At 41.0% G+C, this 20,246-nt stretch overlaps 1 protein-coding gene across 1 annotated transcript in view; it reads right to left on the bottom strand.

The window, feature by feature from the left end:
- The window catches only part of ROR2 (ROR family WNT receptor 2), a 68,190-nt gene that overhangs the window by 29,633 nt on the left and 18,311 nt on the right, over positions 1-20,246 (bottom strand). Inside the window, exons 2-4 of the mRNA XM_085323260.1 lie at positions 12,144-12,221; positions 2,802-3,089; positions 1,813-1,843 (exon numbers count right to left, since the gene is read on the bottom strand). Of these exons, the coding sequence (XP_085179386.1) occupies positions 1,813-1,843; positions 2,802-3,089; positions 12,144-12,221 (397 nt within the window). The remainder of the gene's footprint in view (positions 1-1,812; positions 1,844-2,801; positions 3,090-12,143; positions 12,222-20,246) is intronic.

Below are 20,246 nucleotides of genomic sequence, written 5' to 3'. Positions count from 1 at the left end.
CGCGCTATTTAATACAAAATATGCAGTAAAAAAAGCATAATCTGTTCTTGAAACCAAACCACCACTGCCGGAGTAGGCAGCAGGCACGGAGCAGAGGAAGGCAGGAACAACTGCGAGGCATGAAAAGACTAAAAATGAAAGAAAATGTGTCAGAAGGAAGACAGGAATTTGAGAAAGGTGGACAAAACCCGGATAAGTAGGAAGAAGCAAGAAAAGTGGAAACAGGAGCAGGGATGAAATGAGGCAGAGGGACCTGTAACCCTTCAAAACTTGATATGCTAAGTCCCGGAAGACTCCTCACTAGACCTCAGACCTGAACCTGTTCTTCTCAAGTTTCAGCTTTCCTTTCAGTCTCTCCTAGCCCGGATATTCTTCACTTCAGCTTTTAATAGCAGTTCCAAAAGGAGCATGGCACAGCTTTCCACTGCTTCCAGTCACACTACTGATACCAGCGGTACAGCACAGTCTCAGAGGTGTAATTATCCCAAACCAGCTTTGGACCCAAATGACATATACAGCATTTTTTCCCACACAGGATTTTGATAGAATTTTTTGTAGTTGCTTATTTTAACCTATATTTCCAAAAAGGTAAAGGTTACTTTGTCAAGCAGTTAAAAGCTGGGAAAAGCCAGAAGTTAGTCCTGTAACTGCGAGAAGCTGTAAGAAAGTGTAAGAAGCAGCTGTTGCCAGCTTCTCATCTTGTGCTCCCAACTTACTACTCATCGACTGCATTCAAGGGCCGCRTGCTCTGAACTGCAGTCGAGTGCTTGCAGGGCATATTTTAGTTTCCTGCCTCTTGTACCAGTCCCTGYTTTCTGACCTTGTAAAAGATCAGACAGCTTCCTGATATCTGGCTATTTTTCTTTTTGTAGAGCAGGTGCCTAGCAGTTTTGTAAAGTAAAAAGTGCCATAAGACCTTAAGAAAGGTTTCAGTGGTTACGAAAATGGTTACTTTCTGTACGCTGTCATTTGAAGAGCTGCTTTTAAACACTCAGTAATTAGCAATCGATTTTAAGAAAATGATGAAAATTCATGATGTTGAAATCCTTTAAATTCATTTACATGAGACCATATAAAAATACAGGAATATATACCATGTGATATCAATTTTTATACAGGTAAGACTATTGCGTGAAGATAATCCCAGATTAGTGATCACCAGTGACCACACTGCAGTTATTTAACATATGCAAGGGTCCTGGACAGTGTTCTCATTCTGTTAACTGAGCAACACACAGGATTTAAATTAATACTAACACGTAACGCAATGACGATGAAACAGAACTGATCTCTTTTCATCTTTATAATGGGGTCAGCGTGAGAGCCCAGGCAACTAACCAAAGTTACCAAGTCCCCACTAAAACAGCCAAAATTACACTGACCACTCCAAACCAGGATCCCAGGCTCATTTCATCTGACCTTTCCAGTTATAATAATATGGCATTGGTAGATTTACAACCGCAGCAACCAGAGCATTTGACCCGTTCATTTTCAACCACTCGTCCAGCTCGTACTTGCCCTATAAATGATTACTGCTCAAACATGATGACTTTGTGGTATTTTGCTTCTCTAAAAAAATGAAAAACACAAGCAGAAGTTGCTTAAGAAATTTCTATCAAACCAAAACCCACTGTAGCACAATGCTGTCCTTGTCTGAGACCGCTTTGGCCATTCTGAGAGCCTGCAGTCAAATTAAATATTTTTAGCAAACACATGGTGGTCGCAGGCAGCGGGTACTGTGTTTACAAATGAAATTCCTACAAGAACAAAATTTGGTCAGAGTTTATTAAGTAACTTCCAGAAAGTACTTACTGCAGGTTGTGATTTGGGCTGTTGGTTGGACCTGTAAACATAAAACAAACAAGCGTTGTTGACAGGTTGGACTCAAGGACGGCAGCATAAAAAAGGTCGATAGCAATCGAAGGCAAACGGGGTCTCTTTAAGGAAGGCTTGCCTCAAGATTCAAACAAAACCCTCTGGCTTCCGGCGCGTAATTACATATTGCTATTTTCGAAGCCACAAATAAAAATCACATGAATCTTCTGGCCATTCAGGCAGCAACTTGAATGGACTTAATTTTTGTTAGAAAACGTCTCCCGCTATAAAAAGAAAATAGCCTCTTAAAAAGACAACGTGTTATCCTGACAATATGTTGCCTTGACACGTTGCTTACCCCGTACTAAGCCCTATTAAATCCACCTGAGCTTTACTATCAGAGTTTATGATAGGGCAGGGGCATGCCCTTAACCTCTGTTGTAACAGCAGTAAGATGTGGCGCCCTGTGTTTAACGAATCGCTGCAAACTAAACTGGGCAGTTAACTATTATTATCGCAGAAACTGAAGAAATTTTTGGAAAATGTTTCCCAGTCCTTTTCCCCCACAGCTTCAGAAACACTTGCAAATCAAACAGACTAAAGCCGGGCTTCCAGTCTGCATGACCGAGCCTCCAAAATGCAACATAGGTACTTCTCAAAAGGTGCAGTGTGTCTTCAGCTATCAAAGGGCAGACAAGGCCCTTCTTTAGATTTTTTTTTTTTTGCACTATGTATTTACAGACCACACAATCCGTATTTACTTTCTTTTATTACCAGTAAATGGGTATTGGGTTCAACCGAGAAGCCGTGCGCTGGGGGAGAGGGCCCGGGCAGCGGCTTTCTTCGTTTCCTTTTGCGTTGAGAAGTTTTTTTTTTTTATTTATTTTTTCAGAAAGCACCAAGTTCACATCTTATTGCGCGCCGCTGTGAAAACTCATGCCCAGTCTCTAAAGCAGCCGGAACGATTATAAAAGCCACAAACTCACCGAGCCTTACAAACAGGACTCCCGTCGCCGTTATGGTCTTCATCCCGTTGGAAGCGACGCACTGGTAGTACCCCGTGTCGGTGGTGTCGAGGTCCTGGATTCGCAAACGTGAACCGTAATCTGTTTTTCTTATGATGATCCGCCTCGGCTCCTGAACCAGTGGAGCATCGTTTTTCAGCCACCGGACATTTGGGAGGGGGTTGCCTGCTACCTTGCAGTGGAGGATCGCGGTTTGCCCCTGCACGACAGTGATGTTGTTTACCGGCTCCAAAAAGGTCAGAAAGTAACCTGGAAGAGTAAAAAGGTCAGAAAAGATGAACCTTCAGCTGGGCTGGGATAAGGCACTGCCCAGAGGCACATTTTTAGGAGTGGCTGTTGGCGTCAGGAACCCTTTGAGCTTTCTTTCAAACATATACTCCAAAGAAACACTATTTGCTCTCCTAGATCTAGGATAGCATCGCGCTCCAGTTTGTCTTTCATGACTGACGTCAGGTTTACCTGCTGCCAGGTACGTACAGACGTTACGAAGTATAATAATATAAAGTATGAATAAATACCATTACAATAATATAAAGTATGAATTAATACATTATGGCTCTAACTGCCTTTACAGGCACCCATTCTAGAGCAACAGTGATTTTTTTTTTATTTAGTTTGCAAGTCTTTTGGGAAAGAGTTTATGCCATAAGGGAAAAACTCACTCTTTAAGAGCACAGTTAAGTGCCAAATCTTTAAGAATTTGTCTCACAAATTCTTAAATTTGCAAAAGGTACTTTTAAATAGTATTGATTGGCCTTGGCAGATACTCATCTGATAGGAGACTCTTAAAATGAACCCGGTTTGCATAGGCTTGTCTTGCAAGCCAATTTTAAAGTTCATATACAAATTTAAAGAAAGGATGTCTTAATTGCATAAGTAATCTGTGATACATATGGTACTTTTAATCCATTGTAGGCTGCCATATTTTCATCAAGTGCCAAACAAGTGCTAAACTGGACAAAGAAAGGCCTGTATGGATATTGAGTAATCAGATTTCATGGGCTTTAGTTTTATAAACTGGAGCCAAAAGCTACTAATTTGTGAGCTGTTGAAAGCTAAAGGCTTGTCAAAAAACCATGGTGATCTCAAGTGATAAAAAAGGAATAACCAATGGAAGAACACTGTAAAAAATGTCGGCAATCACCATTTTTATTAGTCATTGCTTTTAATTTTAATTTGGTGTTAGAAGTCTTGCAACCAACTCTCATCATATGTTGAAAGCTTGAAAGCATGTAGTTCTATTGAAGTAATGATGAGATAGTCAAAACAAGTAAGAACAGCATCCAGCTGTCATGCTCATAGGTTTGCTTGGATGAATTTACACTAAAACCAGGCACAGAGCATTAAGCATGCTTTACATTACACTGCATTTTTATGCCATCTGGACGCAAAAATGCAAAATCCTACCAATACATTACAACTGGTAAGGCGTCGATGCACATCCACATGTGCCATTTTCCACCAGGCAGACTATTTGGCAACTGTTTAATCAGGGAATAGCATTTTACTGTGCATGAGTCCAACACCAGAAATGTAATGGTCAATGTTCTCAGTCTAACTACTGAAACACCAGGAGAAAATTGATGCTCTGCCTTGGTCCATGTTTGACATGACTGTGAACCTCAGTTCCCCTGTAATGGCTAGGTGCAGCCCTGGAGAGGTGAGCAAGTGGTAGAAGAAACATCAGAATACAGCGAGCCAGGAAAACCACATTTTGCTGGAAATCTGGCTCCCAATGGGCATTGCACTGCCGTCTACAAGTAGCCTTTCAAAAGAATCCTGCTTTGATGGACAATATGGAAATACAGTGCAGGCAGGTGTAAATTTAGTATGCACACGGAAAACGAAGCAAAAACAAAAGACTTTTAAGATACCCATATGACATTGCAAATTTAAAGGAAAAATATCTTGTCCTCTTTTTTCATAAAATGATAAATTAGTCTGTACATAACTTCACCTCGGTTTTCTCTGCTCTTGGCCTACAAACTGTTAGTGGAATTTAAAACCTTTTGAGGGGACACAAAAGATAAAGACCTTCAACATCTGGTTGAAAAAAAAAAAAAAGGAGAGAGAGACAGGAGTTCCCAAATGTTTCTTGAAAAGTTGTGCTTATCTGTTGTGGTTTAGAGTCAAATTTTACAGCTGCAGAATTAGAATCGGTAAGATGACGTTCTCGTAGGTGACAGAAAAATCAGCATGCTACCTTGTTGTTACGCGGAATAGAAACAATTTACCAAAGCTTATTTCGTTAAGTTAACAATTTACATACATCAGCGTTTCTATTAGGAAGCATGATCCATACTACTTACAAAGTGGAAGAGGAGTTTCCTTGACTACTTTCACCTCTAACTCACTATTAAAAAGAAAAAGTAAAAATGCACTTGTTTTGTCACTTTCTCATGATCCGCAGTTTATTCTTCAACAGTGCAGCAGAACCACGGGAAGAGAAGAGGAAGATAGCTGAAAATAGCTACTAAAATCACTTATYCGGACCAAGGAATGTCATTAACTCAAGATCAAACCCCAGGTTAAGCCTCGCTGTTATTCCAATTGAACTAGAGTTACTGTAGGAAGCAATTTGGCCCGTAGCTTTGAAGCAATCCGGACTATTTCACAGGAATTTATGAATCGGACGCTGTTAATAGCTGGAACAAAACTATCATCACAGACAGCAACGCCAGAGGTTTACRGCCGACTTCAGCCCCAGCGCGAGTAGACGCGCTTCCCCCGGAGTYAGCGTAACTGAATCCATTTCCTGCAGGTCAGAATTTGGCTTCGGTCCATCGTTTCTCCTGCCAATTTTACCGGCGTTATCTGCAGCGTTTTAAAGGACCCTGTTATTACAAATCRAGCAATAAATATTTCACCCTGCTGAAGCGGGAGGCGCCGGCGCTTCGCCCGGACGCGGGTTCGGAGAGGCCAGCGCGCCGCCACGCCGCCCGGGCCCGCGGGCCGAAGCGCTCCGCCGCCGCCTCRCGCCTTCCCCTGCGCGCCAGGCCGCCCGCGACCGCCCGCGACCGCCGCTCTTCCCCAAGACAGCGGGAAGCGTAGCCGGCCGCACTCTTCCGAACGCACGGGCAATCCCCCGACCCGGCTTCGGCGGCGCCTGCCGGACGCGGCGCCACAACGAGCCACTTCCCGCGCTGCCGGGGCACCCGGGAATACCCGGCCTGCGCGGCCAGACAGCGGGGCGGCGGATCAGAAAGCGCCGGATCCGGTATCCCGTGCAACTCCGGGGCTTGGTATCCCGTGACTGTTCTGCTTTTGTTTGTTTGGCTTAAACGGAGCAAAAGCCCCTCTGTCGGGACGTCACGAAGGGACGCGACGGCTTCACCTGTGTGTCGCGTTACAGCGTGACGCCTGCGAGTAACGGAGTTCAGGGAGACGGGAGACCTCAGCGCTGGCAAAACTCTCCCCTGCTTTGAGATGCCTTTGATAGGTTGCCAGGCCGTCATGTTTTAAAATGGAATAAATTTGATATAAATATGTCAAACRGCATCCCACAGCAAATCCAGATTAAGAGGAAGGGGCCATTTTGTGTGTTTTGGCAAGACTATAAAAGGAAAAATTTCCCTCACGTGATAAGAATGCCGAATTATCATCACACCTAGAAGTACAGGTATTTAAGCTAAAAACATAAAGGAYGCCACTGTCACTGTGTCCCCGGAGGCATGCTATTTTTCTTAGTTTTATTTATATTACTCTGGCACTTGGAAGCCCAAGTTCTCAGTTGAAACCTTCTGTGCTAAGCATAGCATAAACACAATACAAAATGGTTGTTCCTGCTTCTGTTTTTCTAAGATCTGAGCTGTGATTTACAAGTTGGATCTGTCCTCTAAAAAAGAAGGGGGTGGGGGAAAAGAAGCAAATAAACAAAAAACTTTTAAAATCTCTTTAGCTACTTGGGATCAAATCAATTCTGCTTTATCTGATTTTGCTTTGAGTTTTGATTTCTGGTCTTCATTTTGTTCCTTTTCTCCTTTATTTGATTTTTAAAATCATTATGCATTACATATTTTCAAAACAGCTTCAAGATGGTCTCCTTGAATATGTTCGTAGTACTTATTAAAAACCTGTAACCCTTTTTATCTGGGAACTTCTGAACAASTGATGAATATTAGAGTCTCATGGGAGAGGAAAATATCATCAGCCTTATTTTCCAAACGTGGAAATTTAAAGCAAGGAGTGCTTAAGTGGCTTGCCAAATTTACACATTGTCTAAGTAGTAAATTTGTAGGACACTATTCCAAGTTACATGTCTTGCCATGTTCCCGCCCTGTTATGGGAAYGCAGTAATTGTGCCTTTTTGTGGAACAGTTGATTCCCTTTTCTTCCTGTACCGCATAAGGGAAACAAACATATAAAATGTCTAATTTCTGAGAAAGGGATGGAAAGTTTGAGTCTTAAGTTGCTGTATACATGAAAATACACACAATCTCTTCAGAGGAAGTAGCAATAACAATTACACTTGTATTTTATCATCATTTAGAACAGATCTTTCTAGATAAGACAYATATATGTATTTAAATAATTTTAAATCAAAGAATCAAAAAGTCCATAAACCCATCTGTTCAAGATTACAGAAGACATCACAACTTGCAACACTGTTAGCTTTAGATGTTAAAAATTTTAAACTCAGCTGCTAAAAAAAAGGAAATATTTTCTGTYTGTATAACTGCATATAATTCAGAGCATTTTTAGAATCATCTGCTAAAACTTTATTTTATTTATTGTATTTTGATACAATGTTCAAAACCACTAAAAAATAAAACACACATTACCATTTGTTTAAAAAGCAAGGTGGTATTTCCACTCCCTCAGCCCATTGCTTTTTATTTTTTTGTCTTCGAATAACTTTTCCTTCACATTTGCAGATATCAACAAAAGAACATGAGAGCTCTCACTCCAATTTTTTCTAGTGACTAACTCTAATGATAGCAATTTTTCAGGTTAATGAAATCTCATTTCTAATAAAAAGTTTGGGTTTTTTTGGAAAATACTAAGTAGCTCAAGTAATGATATTTCCATTAGGAGGCAATTCAATCATTTCTTAAAACTTTTTTTTTTTTTTTTGTTAATAAAGAAGAAAAATTCTACACACACAGAGAAAATATTTTAGCCTATGGAATGGCAGAATATTAACATATTAATATTAAACTTACTGGTGCAAGGAATGCCTTCCTAYGAATACAGTAACAAGGATAAAATATTTGGACAATTGACAGGTAGAATATAAAGAATATCAAAGAGTACCAAAGTGTTCTGGGTTTACAAAAGAACCAAATGCACTCAAAAGAGGAAACAAAGGTAAAATTCAACTGAAATTCAACAGATTCTCTCTAGAGATGAGTACAGCAATACCGCTCTAAGTATAAGAGTTTAGGAGACATGGGTCAAACCATCACACCTTAGCTGGTGTCTGGAGTCCGCTGCTTCCACCAATAAACTTTTTCTGGTGAAAAAAGACTGAGAAATGCCATCCTAATACGGAGGAGAGAAAGACGTCTAAGACTCCCCATTTCTTGCACAGCCCCCTCTTCCTAAACACTGCCTCCCCTCTGTGTCTTCACCCCTCTCCCCCTGTATTTAACCACCCCATGAAGATGAGCAATCTGCGGCAACGTATTGGAGCCAGGTTAGCAGATGGAAGGGAAGCTGGCAGCCCTCCCGGAGTACATGTGAGCCGTTAGGGAAACTGCAGGGAACTACGCATCGCCACATAGTGTTTCCAGATGAAGTGATACCTTTACAGCATAATTTAATCACATTATTTGCACTCGGTCTTCCATATTATATATGATCTCAATGTAAGAAATGCAGCCACAAGGATGTAATATGAAGCAATTTGGATCACGTGCACTTAAAACAAGCAGCTGGACGCTTCAGATGTGCTTTGGAACAAATCACAGCCAAGCCAGGAATGAAGCAGAATTACTATTGAAACACTGCCACAGGCGGAACATGGTCCCCCGCAATCTCCGAAACCAGAGCAGACAGTGGGGTTAGCTCTCTCTTCTTAGCAAAAGGAAATTAATTTTTGAGCAATAATTTCCCATAAAGGACTCAGCATCTTGCCTGGCCCAGTTTTCTAAGTCTGCTGGGTAGTACGGTCTTACTTTCTTGCTTTTTGAGCTCACAGTAAAGACTGCGAACAGTGAGTTACCTTTTGTCCTAGGCTGCTGCCCATTTAGGAATATATCTTAGTGTGTGTGTGTTGGGGGGGGTGCGACTGTGCAGTTGGGGTGTGCACTGTCCTTAGGGTCACCAGTCGTGCAGATGAAATGCCACTACCTATGGAATATACACAAATGATTCCTGACAAGCAATCTCATTTCCAAGTAACCAAGACGGTCCGATCAGTAAGTGGGTTTTACTGCATGCGTTTTTCTTGACCAAGAAGAAAATCTCATAACTAGAAAAAAGAAGTACGTTGAACAAGAGCTCAACACCTTGATTCAGTCAAAAAAAAAAAAAAAAAGAGAGAGAGAGAGAGAGAGAGAGAGAGAGAGATATGAAAAGACAGAACCTTTCCAAAGCAGCCCATCCAGGTATGAAGAGTCAGTATGCGCCCTTTAATTCCTTCCCTGGGCATGTTTTAGGAGTATGAAATCGTGAGCAGTGAATTCCTCTCTGACATTTTATGTAACACTGTGCACATCATCAGTACTCATTACCAAAAACACCCAGCTGGTTTCTGCTTGTGACGCTGTTGACATCTCTTTAGTTTGCTTCTGATGACTCTGGAGAGGAGTAGGGAGCTGACACAGTCCCATCTCAGAGCAAGTGCAAAGAGACTTTTTAGGAACCAGAGAGCGTTTTTGGTAATGCAAAAAGCCACTAACAGTCACTGGTCTGAGATCAAGTGCTGAGGAAAGGACCACCTTCGCAACGATCCACTAGTGTGGGAGGAGTTTTGTTTTCTAATCCCTTTATTTTTATTCCAAAACACCCAGTACACCTGAGCTCTTCCAGAGCAAAAGCTCATTGCTCTGTGCCAGCTCCCAGTGAAATCGAGGCAGCCTTGTTCTGGCATTTCAAGTGCTCACTTGAAGGAAACAGGTTCAACTAAATTCTCCTCAAAGCCCTGGCAAAATTATCGTCCTGTTCTATCAACTTTAGAAGGCTACTTTCACTTGAAGGAAAACATGCAACCTTTTTTAAATGCACATGATTAATAATATCTTGCTTAACTATGTTACTTCTTTGGACACAATCATTTTTCAAGACTTGTGGAGAATTTTGAGGAGATGTTGATCTATATACTTAGTTCTTCTAAAGTGGATCTAACTTTGGCACTATTAAGGCCTATATACTGTTATTTTCAAGCCTCTTTTGTGTGAATTATGCAGAAAGAATAGAGGTCAAAAGCAAATCAGACTAACTAAACTTTTCTCAACAAGGAAAGCAGGATGATGTGATGCAAGAAGCTGCAGAACTCTTTTTAAGAGTCTCATGGTACACACAAAGTCCAAAATGGAACCGTGCAAYGATTCTTAAAACAAAAGCCTCATGCAGCTGTGGTATGATATAGAAACATGCAGATTAAGATTCAAACCAAAGAGACAAAGAATATGAACCAAAGGATTTTTGCTTTCTTGGAGAATTCTGTAGCCACAAAAGTAAGAGAGGAAMAAAATGAGACCATTTTTAGATCATGCATACTGGAAACTAGCAAGTCATTCTATACAATGAGTCACATCAGAACAAGGCTCTCTCTTTTTCTGAAGGAAATACAAAATCCTTATGATGAAGAAATGTTTGAGATGTGATTAATTACTTCCTCACACAGGTATTGCCTGTGGTCCTGCATAAAAAAAAAGGAAATAACTGCAACTCCTTTCTGGGCAAGAATTTAACCAAGCAACGTCACATAAAAAATCATTTTCTTTCATGTCTGCAGTCTTAAAAGTCCAGACATAACAAAAGAGCAGAATGGAACTAACTTGCCAAGTAAACCAGCCCGTTGGACACAGTTAAAGATTAAACGTGGACCCTTTCCATCAAAAGTAGTGGGTACTTGAGTGTGGAGCGGATAAAACAGCTATAGCATGCAATGCTGTTGACAGGAATGACTGTGTTATTTAAATTTATTGCCATAACAGAGGACAACAGTTTAAAATAATCTGTGAGTGTCAGGAGYGGGAAGTGGGTTGGGATGGGGAGTGCACTGAGTCTTCCTCCCACATGGGAGGGAGACTGTGTCCCACACTGATGATCACTAGGAACCTAGGAACCTTAGATATATGCAAAGTAAACACGCTATTTTTTTTTAATCCATGCTCTTTTTTTCCTATCTAGTTAAGGATAGGAAGTAATGGAAAATTAATAGAAGGTTCTGAACAACCTTCCAATAGGCATAGCCAGGGCAGAAATCTAACTAGCTTAAAGGTGAAGTACGATAAAAAGCATTACATCATATGGATGCTATGAGAGCAGCAACTATATTCCAAGATCTTCTCAAAATGTTACGTTCTTCTGAAAGAGAAACTTCAMGAGCAAAGTCTGGCCAGTGTCACAGAGCTTTTTAGACTTCAACATGTGCTCATCTTGCTGAGACTGCTAACGATAAGGCAGAAGGGAAGTCAAGTTCTTCACGCTAATGAAACTGTCATTTTTGCTAAGTATAAGGGTTGACTTTACTGTAACAGTGGATCCATGCTGAGAAAAATCTGTATCACGATTAAGAAAGCAAAAACTAATTTTGCATTTCTTCTGTCTCACATGTATTTCTCAGGTAAAACACTGAAATTGTTCTACTTTAGGAAGCTGCACCACTGAACTGGAATCACAGTGTGCAGTAAAGATGCACATTTGTTAATGAGRAAACCTACAGAACCAAGAATATAAATTGGATCTATGGTTCAAGTATGACAAAGTATAATACAAATTTATGCTAACCAACAAATTACTAGAAATGTTGCCATTACGATCTGCTTTAAAAAAATCACTAACACTCAGAACTACTTAAAAAGTAAGTTACATTGACAGGGGTTAGACTTAATTATCGAAAACAGAGATATTCAGAGATAATTCTTTAAATTTATTCATAGACACGAAATGTGGTCCTTTAAAAATTCAAATTATTTTCAAGGCAGCCACCTGAGAGACAATATGGCAGGAAATTACAACAGCCCTCTCTATTTGGTCCGTCATCTAATGGCTCTGCATAAGCCTTAAAAACATGTTTAAAAACTATTTTTATACATCCTGAAACTTAGTTAATATTCCTGCTTAGAGTCAAGGRTATGAAGTTGCATGAGGCTATACTTGGAAAAAGAGTACTGGATCTACGATTAAGTTTACCTTTGGGTGTTGGAATTGGTCTCTCAAGTCCATCCACTTGACCTAAGTGGTCATTTGAATCTGGAATTTCCATTTCACCTAGGAAGAAAAAAAAATTGTTAAATTTAGGTCTTACGTTTTTCTCCTCTTTAACAGAATTAAGACGGTGAGTTCAGCAACTCATTCTGTCAAAATCCCGGTCCCGCCGCAGCACACAAGAAACATCTACTAACAAGGAGATCAGGATTTATCCATTGCAGATCAGAAAACTGCCCTGTAATTCAGTTCTGTGGAACAACTTATGCTTGGCGGACAGCATTAAAAAATACATTCCAATTCTCACCTAAATAAAATTCRCAATTTTACAAAGAACTCAAACATTTCCTGAAGCAACAGGACCTGGCAACTTAAGCAGTACCAGAACTTTCTTGACCACTGCAAGCACAAAAGGGCATAAATCTTTTGAAATGACATTACAGTAATTCAAAGTCTATTTTCATAGGTTAGACTCATTATCTCTGCTGGTTTTCTTATTCTATGTTCTAACACATTTCTAAACGACATCTCCCACACATGAAAGCTTAATTATTTAATATTTTTCACCGGTGATTTTATCGTTTTTCCAGAAATTGAACTTATACTGAGCTCATCACTCTCAAAGTATCCTAATAGTGATAAAATGAGTATCTTTTTGCCTGTCCTTCTTAGTTGTATCTAAAATATCTCAGCACAAGCTTCAAAAAATGTTTGCTAGCTCAGAGTTCCTGCAGAGCCAGCTGAGAACACTTACAGGGTCCTTCGCTCTTGCAGATCTTACAGACACTTGACTAATTATAAACTCTGGGTTTTCCTGGCCGTTCTTCCTTTTAGAAATACCATTCTATGAGCAATAGAGCTGAATTTATAAGTCAGATAAAGTTACAGGCTTGCTTTTATTAAAACAACTTCTCAAATGACATAGTCTATATTTTTGTATCCTCWGTAACTTGTACTTGCTGTCCTGCACAGCAATTGCCCGTGGGTGCAGATAGCAGGATTTAGACGTCCAGGTCCCTGCTTGCTTTAGCAAATCGCCAAGAYACCGCACGCAAATCCAAGGTTGTCAGCATTCGAAGCAACAAATCTGAAATTGGTTGTATGCAGTGCTTTGGCAGGTGTGCAAACTGGAACTAGATAAAAGTCCTTTGTGCCCATTCCTCTTCCTTCAGGGTAAAGGGTAAATAAACCTCGCAAYGATGTGTTGGCTCTAAGTCACAGCAGCGACACGCAGATAGCCCCATCTCTATCTGCCCCCCAAACTRTTAAAGAAGAACAGAATTGAGACTATCTTTTTTTCCCCGTTTTACTTTTGCCYATTGTTTGAGAATTGAAGGCTTAGACAATTTGCCTTTAAGTTTATCAGGGGAAACACTGGAAGCAGAGACATCCTCTACCGTGCAGTGGGTTTGAAGTTACTCAGTGACATTACTGCCACCTTGTCATTACTCCATCTCTCCTTTCTTCTCCCACTGCTTGAGGCTACCAGCCTCACAGTACTGATTGCAAGCGAGCTGTGAACAGGCCATGGGGCAAACTCAAAGTCTAAGTCTCTACTATACAGAGGTTTTGCGGATTTGTTYGATTTGGGGCAAACTGATGAATGCATGATAGCAGAGATAAATCAGCTCTTGTTTTCACCATRGGGCAGACAGCAAGTTCACCTTTATTCCCTTGCTTCTGCTTGACCTCCTCTAGGTCCCAYAAGGAGTCCAGAATGGGACWTCACCGTTTACCAGACACAGTGGASATAAAACCAAGATTTCAGATGAGACATTGGAATAACAGGCAGAGCAGGACAAGCAACCGTTCTTTCAGGCCACATGCCCTTGGCCCGTTTCAGGTGATMAGAATCCATCAGGATTTAGAGGTAACACTTTATTCATAGAAAMCCATTCTCAGGGACACCTGACTAGCTTAGATTCAGTCCTTCTTCAGACTCCCAGCTGCCCACGATCTGAATGCCACTTTTGTTTTAATACCATGTGCTCAACTTTGTTTATGGTGATTTGATCATTCCTTTAATCATTTAGTGGGATTCATAACAGGAAAAGACGTTCAAAATTTAAGAGAAACGGACCYAGATTTTTTTTTTCCTCTCCTTTCCCTCCAGGAGTTTTTCAGTTAAAGATGGAATGAGACAAAAGCAGTTGCTGATTTGAAAAATATTTCAATAGTTTTGTGTGATTCATTCTTCTGCTTGCCATGTTTATGTCTGGCAGAAATATTTATCTCCAGATGTGCTTTATCAGAAAGGATAATTACAAACCACAGACAGCACCTACCAGCAAAGTCTTGATGACTAAGCAACATTAAAGTTGAAAATCCTTGGTGTATTCTGTAAATTATGAATATAAAACAGATCTTTCACCTAAATTGTTGTTTTTATGAAGGAAATATTTATGCTTTCTATACTCTAAATGGCAAAATTCCACTTAGGCCACATTTGTAATGCACTCTCAGTCTCAACCCTGAAGTTTCTGAACTTCAACTTAAGATACTATCAAGTTATTATCAACATGAAAAATTACAAGTTTTTTTACATCATAAATGCTGCTGGATCAGATTACAAACAAGTCACTACAACCAAAGAAAGCTTCTTCCTCTTGAGTTTATCAGTATAAAAGAATCCTGCAGTCAAAGAACTGCTCAGAAGAAAAGTCCTGTCCACTCCTGTTGAGTAATTGTCTCTAGTCTTCTCAATTTTGAATTCCAAACATAGCGCATATTTTCCYGCTATGAGTAAGACCATGGTGCTGTGCCCAATGGATAATAATCCTTGTTGCCTCCTCTCCTTCATTCCCCCAACTGTACTGCAGCTGCAACCCTGTTACGTGCCATCACTAACTCGCCACTAACTTAAACAAGTTTGCACCCTCCTACTTGTTTTAAGGACTCCTACACTGCTGTGCTCCTGCCTATGTCTCTGAATCTTAACTTATACCCCTTTCTCCCATTTTTCAAGTTTTCAGCCTGGGTATCCCATTTTGCTCTTCTTCCTCTTTTCATATTTTTTTTCTTGGCATTTTTACATGCTCTCCTGCTGCCAGAGTGAGAAAAAATAYGCAAAAGTTACTTCAGATGTCTGATTAGATGTCTGACTTCCACATCTGTCATTTCTGACAAACAAGCAGCTACYGTTAAGATAAATCCTAACTGTTTATTAAATTGATTTCAGATGCAAAGATAATAGACACTGGGTAGTCGCAWCTTTTGCACACATATGACAACTACAACACTGTCCTACAATACCAAGAAAAAAGGTAACTTGTTAGTGAGCACAATACTTGCAAATTAACAGCAACCTACAAATGCTATTATTAAACAAAAATGGTTGGAGGCTAGCAAAAATCTCAGAAGAAGTATTATATAAGCCCTGTTCTTGTACTTCTCTTTGAGCATCTCCTTTTTGCTGTTGTTACAGACAACATACAGGGTTGGATGGACTTCTAGTCTACTCCAGTATGGTTGCTCTCACGTTTTAAGCTGAGATATGTTCTGTGCTCACGCATTTAAATGCATCATGGCTTATTTCTGAACATTTTTTCTTCAATCTACATTTGCAGTGATAGCATCAGCTAGAAAAGATGAGCAGTGTCCTCCTCYGAAGGCTCTAACACCGCACACTGCAGTGGCAGATGGGACTCCAGAACTTGCCTTGAATAGAAATTGTCGGCATGAGGCAATGGAGGGGCCACGTATGACTATTTCACAACCCGAGGAATACCCTGCTTTTCACATGTTCTCARGGACAACACTGTTGAATACAACGTGCTTGCTGTGAACGGTTCCTCTTTTGAAGTACTCRCCAGCACAAGAGATATTTCCTAACTTTTCTGAGCAATAAAGTCAACTATCTGCATTTAAAGGAAAAGTCAAACTATTAATTTTACCAAAAGAGAAAGCATCTTTAAAGTCAATATCACATATTTTTGATGTACAAATACAAGTTAATATTCCRTCTCGTTGGCTTACTACAGCAAACTGCAGCAAGAAAACAAGCAGTATAGCAAACCTTTCTCCAATCTGAATATAAATAGCCCTGCATTTGTCAATCCCTTTCTCTTAAAAAATAATAAAAAAAAGATACTTCTAAGGTAGAACACGAGGAGGATTTGTTTCCTGAGAAGGAATCCAGGTGAGGCAGCCCCTTTGCCACCGTTTGGGCACTGATGTCCCATGACACACGCAAGCGCACGTCCTGTAGTATTAAGACAGGCACGTCCTTTCTCAAATTCAAAAATTAAATTGCCCAGATGATCACAGTGTCAACTCACACAGCCTATACCATTCATCGTAAAAGAACGCACTTTTTCCTTTTGACGTGGTTAGCAGTTCAGAGATCATTTGGTATTTGAGAGGTAGTTGCGATGAACACACTTCCAAATGCTCATGGCTCTAAACAGACATAAAAATAATGCATTCATCTTCACTAAAAAAAGGCCAGTCACAAGCGGGTGGTTATCGTAATTGCTATCAGGGACAAGACAAGGCTTCAGCCTCAAGCAGAAAGCAAATAATGGAGTCAGGTATATTCAACCAGAAGGCGCTYGATTAATTTAGAGCAGTTAAGAGCTGGCTGATGCAATGTCATGCAATGTTAAYAGCCGTCTTTCAGCTCTTGTGGAGCGCAGATGAGATCCTAAAAGACTGCAAAATGCACAAATAGTTCCTACTGCTTATTAAAAAGGGTAAAAAGGAGTGCCAGAGAATTATAGACCCATCAGCTTAACATCAATTCCTGGGAAAAAATAATAGAACAAATAAGTWATTTTTAAGCTTTTATAATAAAACAGAGAGATGAGTAATAACCATCTCTCTGTAAAAGCCAACACTGAACTGGCTTACATGGATTAAAACTGAGCATGAGTCAACCATCTCAAGTTATTGCAAACAAGGCAAACATCAGGGCAGGACATATAACCAGGAGCAATCCTTTCCGTCTACTCTGCGCAAGTAAGGCCTGGAGTGTGTTCTCCAGTTCTGTGCACCACGTTTTGAGAGAGATATGGGTCTAACTGAAAGACCGCAACTAAAGCCATGAGSATGGTCTAGAAAATATGACCAATGCAAGGGAAAAATTAGTGACTAAGACCGTTTACCTAGAAGGAGAGAAAAATTGGGCATGGACTGAGCGCTAGCATTCTTCAAATACGTAGGATGTCGCAGACGAAGTTTTCCAGGGTGGATGAAACCAAAAGTAATGGACTTAAACCGTAACAAASAAAATTTATTGCTAGATATCAGGAAAAGCTTTCTAGTGGTACAGCRAGCATGGCACTGGTATAGATTGCTCAGACAGGCAACAAAGTCATCTCTGCAGGTCTTCAACGACAACGCAGGCTTCTATAGTACGTGACATTGCAGAGACACCGTCATTTCTCCTTTTTGCCAGGGTGAAACAGGACCTCTTAAGATCTCTTCTGGTCCACGAGCAGAACAGCCGTTCCTCTGTCATTGCCTGCTRACTCCCTACGCTTAAGAATACATCKTTCAGCGCTAACCACTGCACACGGCTGCCGTCAGGGAAGCCACTCATTTCCCTGCGTTCCCTCCACTTATCAAYAACGCGGGGGCAGCCCAGCCGCTCGGCTCCCTCTGCCGCGGCAGGGCGTGCAACGGAGACCAGGGGGGGTCCCTCCGCAGGTGCTCCAAGGAAAAGAGCGGTGGGCAGGGGAAGCCACCGGCGCTTCGCGATCCTGCTCGGGCCGCCGTGCCATCTTAGAAACGGGCGACACGCGGCTTGCTGCGGGAGCAAAACATGCTCTTTGCAGGGGGTACAGACATAGCTACCACAGAGATGACCCAGCTGTTTCAATTTGCTTTTCAGACAACCCCAAAAGTACTTTCAAAYGACTTCCAGCTAAATTCATCACAGTGAAATGCTTTCCCTAGGAGACGACTAGACATGGAGTCAGCTTTTGTATGTCTGCTGCRTTAAAACAACAAAATAACCCCCCAAATAACATGAAACGAATATGTTCAAAGTAACACCAGCACTAACATGCAAGTAACAGCACCATCTGAAAGCTGGAGGAAAACACAAACGAGAAACCATTCGACAGGAGCCAAAGTTCAGTTACACTGAGAAAATTCCCACAATTWATAAGCATTGCTCACAGAAGCAAATCTTGCTTCATTACTGTAATTTTTCCTCCCTTTAGATTTGGTTTAATTTCAGAAAAGGGCTTCATTATTTGTTTTGGACAGAAAATTTAGCATTAAGTTAAAATAAAATTCCAAGCAAACATATAGAATCATCTTCTTTCTGAACAGTGAGAGCTCATTTCTTAAACACATCTTAAGAGGGYTTCAAAACCCTGCAACTTCATGCTCTTTGCCACTTAYATTCATTAAGAGTGAAGCTGCATGTTGCATTAATCAGTATTAGTGTGAACGCTTGTGTTCCCAGACTGATGAAGACACAGTAGTCTGTCTCCTTTGCAAAACTAGTAGGCAAGTGCACGATGAAATAGCTATTTTATGGATTTCATGAAGCTCCTGCCAGAGCTTCCTCATTTTACAGAGCAGTCCCTAGGAGCCCACCATAACACCCCTTAAAAATGCAGAGAAAGGTATGGGCTGGCCATCGGCTGAAACTGCAGAGAAGCAGCAACTCTGGAGTTCCCCTCAGAGCTGCAATGAACCTCCAAAACAGAAAACAAGTATGCTAAAGATGTACAGTTTATCCGCTTACTCATCAGCCAGCTGCCTCCCCAAGTACTACGGAGTCAGCATGAAAAGAACCGAATCAGGTAAGTCATTAAAAAACGAAATTACCAGGGATTCATACAAAGAGTGCAGCAAATACTTCGAYTTAGTTCAGTACCTCATACTGTTAATGCATATTTTACATTAACCACACAGCTGCATTTTCTGTTTCACTGTCAGTCTTAACTCCTTCATTTATACAACTCATTTTTGAGCTAGGTTGTTACATACTTTAGATTCTTTCTTCTAGAAATCATATTTGCTATTTAAAAATAAGAGTTCAGACACATCAGTGAGACAAATGTTCAGATTTCATCCATTTTGTTCACAGGGGAACCCTCACTATTTACATTACAGAAAAACAAACAGCTACTATGGACGAGAAGACGCTCATTTTAAGTTACCATCTTCGGTGCCCAACAAGCTTCTCAAGAAGATAACCTATGGACTACAACTGATTGCACTAATTYGCAGCCATAATTAATCTTTTAATAAAGCTAAGATAAAATCCAGCCCCTCTTATTTTGCAATACCGAGCGGAGGTCATTAAATGGGGACCCARTCTGCACCGAGGAAGAGCCAAATCCAATCCCTCTCTCTCAGGACTCCCTGCAAAGTCCTGGCAAAGTCGCCCCAGGCTAGATTGCTGCGAGTACTTGATGCCAAAAGATGCAGACAGATAGATGTCTGCTGGGATTTCCAAAAGCGTCTGGGCACCTCGATCTCACTTCTGCAGAATGCGTCCCTTCATCTTTCGTACCTCYAGTGCCCGTAGGGGGAGATGCCCTGATGCTGTTCCCGGCGCAGCAAAACTTTAGGGAGAGGGAAAGAAACAGGGAGCGCTTGCGTCAGCACGAAGAAGGGAGCAGCACGGCAGCAAGAGGCAGGGCAGAGGGGAGCCGAGACGCGGCTTTTTGGCGACGGCGATGATTTATGCCACTTCCAAGTGATCATGCAATCCCAGTGTTAAACTTCRCTCCTGCACGCTACGGGGAGAAACTACAGGCTGCTGCAGAGCACTAGGCTCGCGCCTGGTAAAGAAACGCAAAGATAACCACGCTATTGGGAAACAAATCAAGAGGCCAGCAAAACTATTCTGAATGCTTAATAAATACAAACGAACTCTGTAGTATTTACAGGGGAAAMTACTTGAGGCTTTTAAACCGCAAAGGCATTTCATTGCCATTTCTAACTTAGCAACAGTGGAATTAAGCCCACTAAGCTATCACAGACATAGCTTTTCTGCACAGCCCTATCTCCRTTAAGCAGTCCAAGTCAATATGATAAGGAATATATAAAAGCCTTGAACCATGGGGAGGGGAGAGAAATAATAATAATAATAAAAAGGGACCCAGGTGATTCTGGATTTCATAACAG

This window comes from Rhea americana, unplaced genomic scaffold (assembly GCF_003343005.1).
Source record: "Rhea americana isolate MKP2758 unplaced genomic scaffold, rheAme1 scaffold_83, whole genome shotgun sequence".
Taxonomy (NCBI): Eukaryota; Metazoa; Chordata; class Aves; order Rheiformes; family Rheidae; genus Rhea; species Rhea americana.
Note: the sequence above shows the minus strand (reverse complement) of the source record. Positions and strands in the feature narration are given on the sequence as shown.